We start from the raw sequence: 14,797 nt of genomic DNA, 5'->3' as shown, positions 1-14,797 counted from the left end.
AACGGTGCAAGGTGCCTTGCCATGTAGAGCGAGTTGTTGACACTGCTCTGTGACCGGGCAAGAGAGCGGCGAGTCGGCGACGGCGACTGCTAGACCGGCTGTGGTGGTCCGACTGGAGCGAGATACTGAATTAGCACGCTTTCCTAAGACCCGCCCCTTCTTCTTCTGATTGGTTAACAATGTTAGTTTTGGTGCGCTACTTTGCTACCATTGGCTGACAAACGCAGGAGGGATTTCGGTTGTCTTTTTATTTATTTATTTACCGTCAATTTATTTCCGAGTAGGCTATTTAAAACACAAATTAACCCATGGTCAATTGCTGCAAGCCGGAAATCCAGCATGGGGCCGGAGAACTTTAATCCCTGTAGACATCCATCCTCACACTGAAACATGGCATTTCAAAAAGTCCCACCTTTGGAGAACTGCCTCATGCTCTCCATGTAGGCCGACAGGTTCTCGGCCACCAGCGTGACCAGCGCGTGGTTGTGCTGCAGCTGGTTGATCAGGTCGTGCCGATAGAACACGTGCGGACTCCTCTGGGTTTGACTGGAGAGTGGGGGAACACAGAGAACAGGAAGAGAGAGAAAACGGAAAACGGAGAGGAGTTATTAGGAAGAGACGTATGATATACTAAAGCAGATGTCTGGATTCTGTGTGTGTGTGTGTGAGTACTGCAATGTGTGTGTAGAAGGGGTGTGTGTGTGTGTGCACTGCAATGTGTGTGTGTGTGTGTGTACTGTGATGTATGTGTAGTAGGGGTGCTTTGTGAGCGCAAAAGGATGGCTGAGAGCAGACGGGCAGCATCAGCGCCTCTGGAGTCAAATTATTAGGGCCTCATGCTGCTGCGGCACCTTTTGAACTGTGGAGATCTGAGAGGAGAGGAGGCCATTTCTCATCGAGGAAAAGGGGCTGCTTCTTACTGCTTCAAAAAGGACACAAGTGCCCCATTAGAATGCATGAGCTCCTCATGCCAGGGCTATGGTGTGTGTGTGTGCGTGTGTGCGCGTGTGCGCGTGTGTGCGTGTGTGCGTGTGTGTGTGTGTGTGTGTGTGTGTGTGTGTGTGTGTGTGTGTGTGTGTGTACTGCTCACGTGTGCAATAGTGTGTATGTGTGCGTATGCAAGGCTGTGTGTACGTGTGGCCCAATTTGGACAGAAGGCAAGTGAATAACAAAAAGCCCTAGAGCCACAGCAGATCATCCAGGCAGTGTGTGTTGTCTTGTGAGCCCAACAACACCACCTGGAATGACCTGCTGTGAAAGCTTTGTTGTTGGATGGAAACAGGTTGGTTTGGGTTTGTTTTCAAATTAAAATGAATATTACACAAATCAACCCCGGTGTTAATAATGCTGGACAGAGGGAGAGAGGGAGAGCGAGAGTGCGTGCAAAAGCCAAGCCCCCCAAAAGGCCCAGGCATTGTTGTCTTGACACAAAACAGTGATTTGTGACAACAGTAGCTGCTGTTACGAGACATTAGAGTCAAGCTGGCTGAAGCGTGTACTAAGTACTTGGTTCTTCTGTTTTTTCCGCACAGGGGGGAAAAAGAGAAAAGAAATAAAATAAAAAAACACAAGTAAAAAGAAAGGAAAAGCAATAGGAGTGGGGAGGAATCTGAAAGCGTCATTCAGCTGGATTTTTATAAAAAAGATCAGAGTAGTGGAGGGCAAGGAGGCCCCCCGGACAGACTGGTTTTCTGCACTTACCCCTCTAAGTTCTTTTGTATGTTAATAGGTATTTTCTTTCTGAAAAAACAACAGGCATGCGTGCTATGTGTTTGTAAAGGGGGCTGTGTAAGTGGTGATATAAGCTCAAAACATTACATGCTTTTAAGGGTTAAATCTTGCTAGTGTCACTTGTGATTAAAAGCGTTTTCTAGAGTAGTCAGGAACTCATTAGCGTTTCAGTTCCTTCCCACCCAAACAAGAGAGGAAGAAAAATGGGTCATTTTGTTAAGGCATGACGTCATTAGGGATGCAAAAACATGCATCAAAAACTAAATGAACAAACAAATAAATAAGTAAGCACGCTAAAGCTACACACCAAGATGCAAACACAGCATATGATTTGGCCTGAAAGCATTGGATCTGTGCAGCTACTGCAGATGCTGCTAACACTAGCACATTTAAATGAGAGCCCAGGAGATGTTCTATGCTACTACCGTGCAAGAGTGTGTATGTACCATGTACACAACACCGTGCCCTGCAGTCTGCATATGTCATATCAGTGCTATGCATGTTCATTTTTTCAAGGCAATTACACTCTATGGTGCGGCGTGTCCTTTTTTTAAAAAGTGGGGTTTCGAGAGTTTTGACGTTACCTCAGGTTCTGAGGAGCCTCCCCAAACAGGCTACAGATCTCTCGGATCTGCTTGAGGGCAGGGATCACCCATTTATCGTTGGTGCGCAGCTCTTCAATGAAGCGGTCGATCCACTGGATCTTCTGGGTGTCGCGGTCCTGCAAGAAAACAACCATTCAGAGCAATGCATCAAGACATCTGCATGAAACACTTTCCTTCTGAGCTGTAAGCTTCAGTTACACAGCCACTGGCTATTCCTTCAGTAACTAACGCAGGTGCAGCATTCACATGGACCATTTGTCTCCCCGACTGCAATTACGGTAAATGGGCTGCTTTTATACAGCACTTTGACCAACTCAGCAGAGCGCTCACAAGTGCTTTGCATAGACTGCTTCACATGCACCCCATTCACACAGTAAGGGATAAAGACTGCAGAGCAAAAATGACGGCTATTACTCGCTTTACAATAGCAATTAAATACCATTAAGGTAACAACAAAAACATAACATAAGAAAAGGAAAATGGTGGCATAATTATTTTTTACACTATTATATGTGGAACCTACATCACATGTACGTTCACAACTCAGGCTTGTCTTGTACAGCAGTTATTCCCAACTAGGGGTACGAGCAGAAGTGCATATGGAGTCACATTGGGATTGAGGAAGATGCAATTGAGACAGCTGTTTATACTGAAACAATTCTTGAATCCACATTATACCTGTGAGCAGCTGTAGTCGAGGATCTTGATGTGGGCACTCAGGGCCTGGTCCATGATGTCCACAGGCACGTCATCACTGTGCGCTAGGTTCCACAGCAGGTTCAGCACCTTGTGGGCCATCACGCCGTCCTTGTCGTCCTCCGCCAGGCGCCGGATCAGCTCCAGAAGCTTCTCGCGCTGCTTTTTGCTCGCGTTGGTCCAGCTTGCCTGCAAGAGGTGCAAAATGAAACACGCACTGTTAGCAATGATAAAGGGTGAATTCAATGTGCTGTTTTTGGCTTGCCGTGATCCAGCGCGCCTTCGAGGAGGAAACGCACACACGTCTCAGTTTTTGAAGGCCAAAGCAAATTTGTTTTCTTCTAAGGGGAAATGTCCTGAATAACAATGCTGTCATTCAGCTTGTCATGCTGTCATTCAGCACTCCTTTGCCTTTAGAACAGTAAACTTATGTACAATGGGATTCCAAAAAAGGAACCTCTGTATTTTGAGAATAAAAGCAAAATGCTGTCATTTCCTAAACATTAATTCCATGCATAAGATAGACAATAATCAAGCTCAACATATCATGACCCATGCAACATATTTCAAAAAAAGTTGGAACAGGGCCAAAACATGTTGTAATAGTTGGGTAATTCAAATAGAATAAGACAAGGAAAAACATTTCAAAAGGAACTATATTGACTGCCAACATGAATGCACAAACAAGACCATCACAGAGAGGCTGTGGCACTCAGAAGCTGTTGAGGGACTAATTACCAATCTATTACAAAGAAAGATTGAATTATGAAAATAGCAGGCATATAATGTCTATTTCTGAAATTGTGAGTTGTGTGAAATCATTGCATGAGTTATGACTCGAGATCATGAAATACCCATTTTCAATAAGGAAACTATGACAGTCCAACAATAACAGCTGTTGAAAAATTGACCATAAACACAACACTTGATTAAATGTGCATGATGCAGACATTGAGTAGTGTTGGATTTGGCAAAGATCACTCTAGATGGACCCAGGAGACACATAAAAAAAGGATGACATATTTTACATTTGTAATCCTAGGACAGTTTTATCATGGAGTCATGCACCTCCAGGTTACACAGAAGATGAATAATTCAGCTTGATTTAGTGGTCAGTCTCAAAGACAGCGTACTGTATATAATGGTAAGGGGGTGCAGTAGTGCCTTTGTTATGGTCTTCTTACTCATGTAGAGTATTGAAATAAATACAGAATGATATAAACAGATTGATCTTAAAACAGCATACATATCTACCAAGGCATTGTATTTTGGACCAAATCCGCCACATATTGATGGCAAATTGCATTCTGTAATATGTTCCAACATAGTGGTTCCAGCATAAGAGTAAACGGGTGATAAAATGGTCAGCTTGCCGTCAGGATATGCCCCTTATTTAGCATAACAAAAATGGATCACATGATGGAACACACCTACCAGTTGAGCTGCTGAAAGTATCTCACACACAGAATTATAACTTAAAAAAAAATAAAAAATTAGGCCATTAATCAAAGTACCGTAATTAACTGTTGAGTCTCCTTCTATACCTCGTCTTCAGACTTTAAAAGCATTTTACTGACCCGGTGGTCCGAACTTTTTTGGATTTGTTGCAAGGTTGACTTTTTAAATGATCACATACTTTTCTCAAAACAATAACTGTGCTTGGCTTTAATAACTGACTTACTGTTTTTGCACAATGCATTATCTTATGAACATCTTGAATGTTTTGAAAATGATAGCATTTTGATTTTATTCACAAAATACTAAGTCTCCCAAATTTTTGGGGATCCGCTTTGTATTCTGCAAATCTGTGTTTTCTTCTGGGAAACTATGCTGCACAACAAAATTTGTCTTATGTTTATGAATGCATATGTTTCAAATGAATATGTTTCAACTGTTTAGAATATTTTAGAACAAGTCCGACAGGCGGACAACAGATGCGTCCGTCTATGCCCGTTCTGAACCTTTTTTGCCCAAACGCCCCCTTGGCCTCCTCATAACCTGTCAAGGCAATTTATCAATAAGCCTACCATGTACTGTATAAGCCTGGATTTGAAAAAGTACCATAGGATTTCAACAGTGTTGGGCAATTTACTGAAAAACTGTAATGCATTGCTGATTACATGTTACTGTCTTTTCAAAATAATCCCTTACACTACATTTAGCAATGTGGGGACCTAAGGCGAATTTAGCTTAGGGGGGCCATCGGTCCATCCCATATCACATTTTTTTTAACATAAAATCTCTATTTTTGTTAGGCTATTTTTTTTTTTTTAAATCACTTTTTTTTTTTTTTTTTTTTTTTTAATTACAAACATAAAAAACAGGCAAACATTACAACCCTTTCTGGACAGATTTCAATGAATAGGCTATTTGCAATTTTGCATAGGCCTACATTAAATAAACTAAAATGTGAAATTCTCTTTTCACTTTAATATGAGAGCAGTGATGTCCCCCCCTCACTGAAGTGTTATTTCATGTGTGAGCATGATGCTGTCACCTATTTGAAGTGACGTTGATGTTGGATTTCATGGAATACTTTTAAATGCCGCTTTGGGAAGAAAACAGAGTAGGCGACAGGTGAACTGTATTTCTGTCAAAACAGTGGTTTGCAGGCGTTTGCGTTTTCACGTGGATATTGTCTTCGTGGACCGTAACAGACAAACCGTAAGTTCCATAAACTAATCAATGAGACATTGACTACGTGTACATGATGTTTTTAAGTCCGATTTAATAAATGCGATTTAAATAGATCGGATTAAGAGTTATTTTGCGATGTGTATACATGGCACTTTCACTTAAATGCGATTAAACGTCTGGGGAAAATAAAGCATTGCGATTGGACTGAGGACGCACGTGCTGAGCGAGCCAAATAAGGCACGGGGGCGTGGTTCAATGCCACCGAGATGCAGGTCATCTTCCCCACGAAAATCGTTGCCTCAGGCGGACTGAAATCACAACATTTCCCCCTTTCTCCCTGGATCATTTACAATGCTACATTAGCTACCCTGTTAGCATAGAAAAACGAGTGGTCAAATGGTAATGTGGAGTAACTTTGTTGTGCTTCATTACTTCGTGGGGCACTTTTACCAATCAATATATGGAAGCCACAGCATTTATATTCGTTTAGGGACTTTAAATTAAGCAAAATGTTCATGTGAAATCAACAGGAAGTGCCGCCATGTTTTTCTCACTGGCAAAGAGCACGGTTGGTTTGCACGCATGAGCTCCAGGCCAAAACTGAGCGACTGCCACCTTGTGGACACAAGAGGGAATCACAGGAGGGAATCACAATTCAGAAACGCATCACGGGAGGGAAACACATCACGGGAGGGCGGACGGACGGACGGAGGGACGGACGGACACCAAAGCCTCTTATAGAGATGCGTGGGACGCATCTAAAAATCACTGCAGATAATCACATATTCATCTCAAGATCTCTGATGTGGTATGCTCCTTTTCATACCTTCACATGGGCTGGGTATGCATGATGTACCGTCAGTGCACACTCACCTTGAAACAGTCAAACAGATGATCCAACTGCTCAGGAGAGAAATCCCACGCCAGCTTAGCCAGAAGGTCATGGACATTCTTTACAATAGCCTCATGCTTCCCGGCCTGTGGGTCAAATGAATCAACAGACCAATGAATGACTTTGACAATGCAGTATTCACCATCATGTTAAAATTTCACGATTGACAACAAAGCACAAGGACGAGGTACAGGGCACCACTGGGTTGCTCCAGGTAGAGAAAGCTTGGCTGGGAATGCTGAAGTAACTTGCTACAAATCAAGTATTAACCTACACAAAATCAGGGTGATCCTCTGTCTGGAGAATCTTCTGCATCAATGCCTCTAGATCTTTGCATCTCTTTATCTTATCTTTATATAATCCTCAACCGAATACTCAGACTACAACACTTGATGTACCACAAGAGAGGATGTAGGAGATTATCTAGGAGTTGAACAGTGTTCACCTGAACAACCTAGATAGTATATGGAAGGAAGAAGTACTGTTTCTCCTGCCCCATGTCTCTAGGTAAGTCTCTCAACCTCATATACTACTCAGCAGCATGGTCACATGCAAACACATCCTGGGTACCACAAAAGTTTATCAGGGGACTTTTCCAAGAATATGGTAAAGTGATAACCCTGGCTAGGTTGACCTGCATGATGTGGTAAATCTGCCAATTGATAGCCCACAGATGGTCCTTTAGATAAGACAATGAGGACTCCATGCTCTTGTATTAGATGATTTACCACTACTGCACGGTTAACTTAACCCTGGACTACTACTACTGGCAGGTTCTTGGCATGCTCCCCAGGAGATTAAGAAATGGTGCAGTTTGTTTACCTGAGCAGCCCAGATGTTGTCCAGGTCCTGCAGGGTGAGGGCCTTCTCCTTGATGACGAAGCGCAAGATCTTCTCCAGCTTCTCCACGTACTGGGGCTGGTGCAGGCTGTCCCGCAGCACGATCGACAGAATGTTGTTCTGCTGAATCCACTCCTGTGGCGACAAACACACAGAGTGTCAGTAACAGAGAAAATGAAATGGAAGGAAAAGACTCACCAAAGATGAGGCTAAACAAACTCTGATGCAGAAACAGAAAGACAAGTACATCTATTAACACTGTAGCTGGATATATACCGTATTTTTCGGACCATAAGACGCATATAAAATCATAAAATATTGTCAAAAACTGCCAGAGCGTCTTATAAGCCAGTGCGTCCAATGTGTGAAAAAAAAATCATGGCTGCGAGACTGTCAATATTTTAGAACGACTTTGGGGGGAATCGGGTCTGCACGTGACGAAAAATACTTGTAGGTATATCTCAAGAGCGTCGCGGGGTAGGATGTTGACAGTAGCCAGGTTACAATTGCACCTGTTAAGAATGACGTGTGTGTCTCTCTCTCTCTCTCGTGCACGCATTGCAAGCTGTTTCATATTATTTGCTCGATGCAGAGTTATGATGGCGTACGCGCTCTCGTTGACATGGTTGTGTGCATGGTTGCATGCATTCGCAAGACGTTATTGCAGTAAAGCATGTGAGAAGCTGACTGGTATTACAGTGTCCTTGACTGAAACAAGTTGCAAGACTCCACACTTCAACATCCTTTGCGATCGGAACAACAGTGATTCTTATCAGAAAGCTACTGTGCCTACGCACAGACCCTATAGTTAAATTACAAACAATAGCGAACATTGTAAAAAGATCAGACAACCGTCGGGTAGGTTTATGAAAGCGGAGTTGAGAAGTTCCGGGGAAAATGCATCGTCACATCAGAGAAAGATGTTTGCTACTGTGCGACAACACTACCACTATTTCATAACTGCCTAAACGTCTTCGTCATGGATGAATGAGCAACAATATTTTTTCCAGCCAGGATTGCACTGAAAAGTAGGCTACTCCTGTTAGAAAAGGGCCGCCGCTGTGCCTGCACGTGTGTGGAGGGAGAGAGAGACGCGGAACAGATCTCGAGGAGAGATGAGGGTCGCGAATCCTGAATTACCAGGCGATTCTTTTTCAATGTTCTATGAATCTGTTTTGCTGAATAGCCTACATTGAATGTGTTTAAACTAGTGGTGGGCCGTTATCGGCGTTAACGTGCTGCGATAATGTGAGAGTCTTGTCGCGCGATAAAGAAAATATCGCACGTTAATCTATTCTCAAAATATAGGTTTGGAGTTTGGGTATGCACGTCACCATAGCGTTTAATTGACAGACGCGTTCAGACTGCGCTCCAGTCGTTTCTCCTCTCCACCTGTTGCTTCAGCAGACCTACTAAATATGACATGTTTGCATGCTGGAAACATTAAACACTCTGCCGTGGTAGGTGTTGTTTGAGTGCTTTTTCATAAGTGGTAGACTAAAGAGACATTGTTTGAGGTGAAGCACAAAGAGACATTAGGCGTGTGTGAGTAGGCTACCAGCCCGACATAGCCTTCATTTCCTCACGCATTGCATGGAACACATAGCCTAAACAACTTCCAGAAATCTTGCCTGTGCCATAATTGTAAAACATTCCGTGTGATATGCATTTTGAAGATTGTCAAACTGGAACTGTCAATAGGCCTATCTACTATCGCTGAATGTTTGTCTAGTAATCGCGCACATTTGCGACTCAGTGAGATATTCTCATGTCAAACGGTAACAATCCTCGCGGTTGTCGCGCTTGATTTTTTTTTTTTGCAAACTGAATTCTTTTCGAGCTGTAACTCCTCTGGCATTCTAACTCTGAGAACACCTGGCCGGTTTTGCCCAAATCGCCGTGTGCCAGTGCTGTAGGTTCTATAGGCTATAGCCAGTTGGCTGGCTCTGCTGAGGGCTGCTGCGCCTACTGCGCGCAGAGCTCCTCCTTCTCTTAAAGGAGCCGCTGCAATTTTTTTTGTACAGTCAGTGGCAGATTCTCTCTCTCTCTCTCTCTCTCTCTCTCTCTCTCTCTCTCTCTCTCTCTCGTTGAGGTAATTTTGTTTAAATAGTAATGATAAATATAAGTATTTTAAATAATAAATAATTTTGTATAAATGTAATGTTTGATAGATTTATCTGTATTTGCCTCTACAACTTACAGCGCTGTTCATTTTCAAATTTCAGTAGGCCTATCTTATGCTTCATGCTTGTGCTTGTGCATATGCTTTATAACCAAGTATCAACATGACCATTTTTTGAAGATGAGATGCATTTCGGCATTATTTCGCTAGCGTACCTATTCTGAATGAGCCATTTTGATATAGATTAATCTAGATTAATTTCATAATTACAGTGAGATTAATCTAGATTAAAAAAAATAATCTATGCCCACCCCTAGTTTAAACATTTGTTTTCTTTGAAACAACATGCGTAAAATTCAGTGATGGCTTCATTTCATACTTTAAGAAACTGCTAGAAAACGCTAGGTTGTGATATTCGGCATTATGGGCAGTCATGGGTGAGCGGTTAGGGCGTCAGACTTGCATCCCAGAGGTTGCCGGTTCGACTCCCGACCCGCCAGGTTGGTGGGGGGAGTAATCAACCAGTGCTCTCCCCCATCCTCCTCCATGACTGAGGTACCCTGAGCATGGTACCGTCCCACCGCACTGCTCCCCATGGGGCGCCACTGAGGGCTGCCCCCTTGCACGGGTGAGGCATAAATGCAATTTCGTTGTGTGCAGTGTGCAGTGTTCACTTGTGTGCTGTGGAGTGCTGTGTCACAATGACAATGGGAGTTGGAGTTTCCCAATGGGCTTTTGCTGGCTTTCGCTTTCGGCAACGTTCGATATTGCGTGTATTCGGCCACGCATGTTATTTTTTGTGCATTCTTAACAACAACAGCATTAGTTATGAAATTATGAAATTAGTTATGAAGTGCGTCCTATGATGCAGTGAGTCTTGTGTGTGAAAAAAGTCACGGTCCTTGGTGGTGCGTCTTTTAACCCAGTGCGTCTTTTGGTCCCGAAAATACGGTAGATGCTTATTACAAGACAGACATACATAGTGTGATGGAGTGACCATCACTACGGTTGTGTGTCTTCTGAGTCACACCAATGAGCCTGGCTCTTTGATGTAACGGTCAGAGCCCCAGATTCGTACCCCCAAAGGCAGTGAAACTCTACTTTCCTTCGCTACACACACACATTTCACAAAAAAAGTAGAATCGCCACAGAGGTTGCCATGGCCTTTCCACATAGTAACAAGGCTGACAAGAAGAGTAAAGGAAATCAAATAAAGAATTTCAAGAAAAGAGAAAAAGGCTGGCCATGCTCTCCACAAGGCCGTCTGTGGGAGGCTTACCGCCATGCGTTCAGCAGTCAGCCACTCTTCTTCCTCCGGGTTGCCATGCCGATGAGTATAGTAGGACACGCTGGAGATCACCTTGTTTACTTCATTTAGTGCATTCATTTTGCCATTAAAAGAAGATATTTGCAATAATCTGTGGAGGTAGAAAATATATACAGTCAGCGCTTTGACATTTGTCCTTCCCTTCAAAGTGTGAAAATGATGACATTGCAGTATTTGTATTGTTTCCATGAGAATTGCCTGTGGTATTTGCTTCCAAGTCTTACCTAAGAATCATTTTTAACCTAAAAATTTCTAAATTTTTGACAGTCTCCTCCTGCCCTGGTAGCCGTGACGCCAGGTTCTTAAGTGACTTGATGATCATGGACAGGGCGTCGTTTTTGGCTTCGTTCTTGGCCTCCTTCTTTAGCTCCTCGTCCGTGAGGTTTTCTAGAAACTGGGGGACCATTTCTATGATGGGGAGGAAGTACTTCTTCACCGTGTGCAAAGTGAGGAATTCATAGCACTGCCCGAAAGGCCTGCGGAACAAAAAAGACAAAGGAAAAAGGCCAAGTTAGGTAAGCGCTTGGTCACTTCATGAGTGAGTGTGTGTGTGTGAGTATGCGTGTGTGTGTGTGTGTGTGTGTGTGTGTTTGTACCCGTTGGAAACAGGAGTCTTACTTGATAAGTGCTGCGATGATCTGCACGTTCAGAGCCTGGCCGCTCATGAAGCGATCATGCAGAATCTGGAACCCGTTTAATGTGCCTGTGCCAAATTTGTTTATTAAATCCACCAGCCAGCCCTGCAAAAGAGACACATATACGGTACAGGGTCACCATCACACCATTATAATAAAACAGGATGAAAAATTACAACTGATGGCACAAAGAAAACTTAGTTACTCTGTTCTTTTTTTCCCCTTTTACACTGAAGTGTGTGTGTGTGTATGTATGTGTGTGTATGTGTGTGTATGTGTGTGTATGTGTGTGTGTGTGTGTGTGTGTGTGTGTATGTGTGTATATGTGTGTGTATATGTGTGTGTGTGTGTGTGTGTGTGTGTGTGTGTGTGTGTGTGTGTGTGTGTGTGTGTGTGTGTGTGTGTGTGTGTGTGTGTCTTAAAATCCATACACAAATAAACCCCCTACATTAACACCCCCAGCTACAGATTGCATTCCCCCTCCTCAGTTGAAGTAGTAGTCTCTCGGCCCTTTTTTACAGGAGTCTACCATGTGGGAGTCAGTAAAAAACAGTCAAGGTGGGTAGACGTGCCCTTTTTTAAACGAGCAGCGTCCTTCAGTTAGAGCAGAGGAAACGCTCGCCTTCTCTCAAAAGGCTCGGCACCTTTGCTGACCCCTCTTCCCACACTGCATTAGGCAGACCGCCCTTTCTCTTGTGTGTGAACGAATGGCAAAAAAAGAAAAGCAGAGGGAAAAAGAGACCGCTCCATTCATTCATTCGTTCACGCTCACTGTTCCTAAGAGTTGGCATCTTTACGGTTCACGCATGGTTTTAATGCAGGATGACTCAACGTCCTAAAAACATTTTTAATATGTTGGTTTGCTCTGAGGTGCTTTACGGCACCAACAATACTAATGGTCTTGCATTCGATTGATTTATCTATATTTTTTGTGTTATGTTCTGCCTGGTTTCTATGGTAACAACAAAACAAACTTTGGGGGGGGGGGGGGGGGGGGGAGATGTAGAGGCCCAAAATTGGGGCTAAAAGGCTGAAGAGAACATTTCAGCTACAGGTACACACAACCAAAACAACACTAAAAGCATGTCTGCATCTCTTTAGAAAAGGAGTAGACTAGGGGTACTCAAAAGTCACAGAGGGTCAGTTTTACAAATTCCTCCCAGTAAAAGGGAATATAATATATATATTTATATACAACACATTCATAAAGTTTGGTTTAAGACAAGATGTTTAATTGCGCAGGTGAACATATCTATATGCAGCCGAGTCCGCTGTCTACTCTGGAGAGTCAAATAGGGTTTAACATACCTCATCATCATACAACTGCATCCTAAACCAAAGGCTGGGCAGTGTCTGTAACGTGTCTATATCGCAAAAAGTTTTATTGCCTCCAACCCAAAATAACTACAAGAACATTTGTTCACATAGTTTGTGGACGTGGACATGGTCATTAAACCTTGCGTTACGTTTGTGACTACACTTCTTCATTTCTGAACCCGACAACAAGCAAGAGTATAGTAGCCCTTCCGTTTTGACGTAAACTATTGTTCCTGGCCCCTTTCCTTTGCTGTAACAGTTTGTGACTCGCACAAGGACTTCGCTTTCCCATCTGCTCATCGCTGACATGGAGGCAATGCCGACACCTCGACCTGAGATAAGGGCAGGCACGATTTCCAAAGGAGACTCGCCACGGAATAGACAAACTCTAAATGTGCACTAAAAGTCTCACTGATCGACCCTCAACCCTGGTGGTCTGCCTGCCTCTTTCCCAGAACAGATAAATTGGGAGGAATTTGCATGCTAAGTTATAAATGGTCAACAAAACCGTACAAAATACGCTTACATGGTTTTTATATGCAAACACCCACCCCCCACTGTAAAACCAGCCGTGTCACGAGAGCGATCAGAAACGGCACACTTATTCTTACTGCTAGTTGGGGGGCCTCTAAAGCTTCCCCATCCATGGCAGAGGGGGGATTTACCAGGGGTCGGGATGAACTCAAACACCAGACATTGATCCCTGCTCTGTTGGCTGGGGGGCATCCATGGTAAAGGTATTAGCCTAAACCACAAGGGTGTCAGGGGAGTCCAAACATCCGCATGCCTGGTCCTTGCACCTTCGCTCAACACCTGCACTTGCCATTCATGAAAAACAAAGAAAACCCTCAACCGTTGGTGGAGCAAAGCAAGACTCACTAAGCCGGCAAACCAGAGACCAAACTTCTGCCAAAGACAGAAAACCTGGACTGAGCAGCACAATCCTTCAATATACTTCTAACACACAGTTGATCTTACGAATTACGAGGATCCGCTGGATTGGTTAACTGGATGGACCAAACACAGGCAGGACTTTATTTTTGCAGAGGTCTAATTCTGGTTACTGTATGACAGAAATGATGTGGGTTAGTTCGTTGTAAAGCTATCATATTTGGATGATGATTTTATACCTAGGGATCAGCTGGTTTATTGAGTTGGCTTGAAACCCTGGCAGTTTTCCTTTCTGAACCTGAGAGCCCCGTCTCCGGGTATGGCTACAAGGCCAACAGACAGGCTAGTGGCATTGCCGCAACAAGACTTAAGAGCCGTTCATACAGTTTGCCAGACGGTAGTAGAACTGGCAGAATTGTTTGAGGACACTCCATACAATCATCTATAGATGGTTTCTCAAGTGCTCAGTCTCCTAACGTTTAGACAGCCTCTGCAGTTTCAGCAACCCATCTATAAACTAAAGGCACCAACGAAGGGAAAGGCCTTCGCTTATCAAGATACCCAGGTATGTATAATGGGCCTTTAATCCAAATCCAACGCACCACTACACAAAAAAAAGGTCACAGGTCCCGTCTTGGATTACACGGTTCCTGAGGTATAAAGAAAACCTCTGCAGTGATGGTGACCCACCTTGGGGGAGCGCGGGTCAGGCGGGCGTGCAAAGAGCTCGTCCTCGGCCAGCTGCACCCCGGCAGGCACGGTCTCGGAGGGCCGTGTGCCGTTGTAGATGTGGAACTTGCAGTGCGGGTTGGTGGCCATGGCCAAGAGCTCCAGCAGGGGAAACCAGTCCTGGGACAGCTTGGCCACGCACAGCTCCACCAGCCGATGGGTGTTGTTGATGATGCATCGCTGTTAAGGGCAAATGGGGAGGGAAGATGGGGGAGAGAGAGAGCGAGAGAGAGAGAGAGATGCATGAATGTTTAGAGTGGCTCCCGAGAAACAGTGCAGTAAACACAAGAAAAATATGACAAAATTAGAAGGGGATGACAGGGGGTAACTGAATGGTGCAAACAATATTGGAGATCACAAGGGGAAGAACCCTAA

At 43.9% G+C, this 14,797-nt stretch overlaps 1 protein-coding gene across 17 annotated transcripts in view; it reads right to left on the bottom strand.

Moving 5' to 3' along the window:
* usp9 (ubiquitin specific peptidase 9) overlaps nucleotides 1-14,797 on the bottom strand; it is a 76,208-nt gene that overhangs the window by 46,090 nt on the left and 15,321 nt on the right. For 13 of the 17 annotated variants that reach the window (XM_063213631.1, XM_063213628.1, XM_063213633.1 and 10 more), the window contains exons 6-15: nucleotides 14,384-14,602; nucleotides 11,469-11,590; nucleotides 11,075-11,326; nucleotides 10,803-10,941; nucleotides 7,384-7,536; nucleotides 6,543-6,647; nucleotides 3,015-3,221; nucleotides 2,316-2,452; nucleotides 1,702-1,740; nucleotides 413-546 (exon numbers count right to left, since the gene is read on the bottom strand). In XM_063213631.1, coding sequence (XP_063069701.1) covers nucleotides 413-546; nucleotides 1,702-1,740; nucleotides 2,316-2,452; nucleotides 3,015-3,221; nucleotides 6,543-6,647; nucleotides 7,384-7,536; nucleotides 10,803-10,941; nucleotides 11,075-11,326; nucleotides 11,469-11,590; nucleotides 14,384-14,602 — 1,507 coding nt within the window. The remainder of the gene's footprint in view (nucleotides 1-412; nucleotides 547-1,701; nucleotides 1,741-2,315; nucleotides 2,453-3,014; nucleotides 3,222-6,542; nucleotides 6,648-7,383; nucleotides 7,537-10,802; nucleotides 10,942-11,074; nucleotides 11,327-11,468; nucleotides 11,591-14,383; nucleotides 14,603-14,797) is intronic. The other 4 variants (XM_063213645.1, XM_063213635.1, XM_063213636.1 and 1 more) reach the window with 1 other exon arrangement.

The sequence above is a fragment of the Engraulis encrasicolus genome, chromosome 13 (genome assembly GCF_034702125.1).
Source record: "Engraulis encrasicolus isolate BLACKSEA-1 chromosome 13, IST_EnEncr_1.0, whole genome shotgun sequence".
NCBI lineage: Eukaryota > Metazoa > Chordata > Actinopteri > Clupeiformes > Engraulidae > Engraulis > Engraulis encrasicolus.
This window is presented reverse-complemented; position numbering and strand designations above follow the sequence as displayed.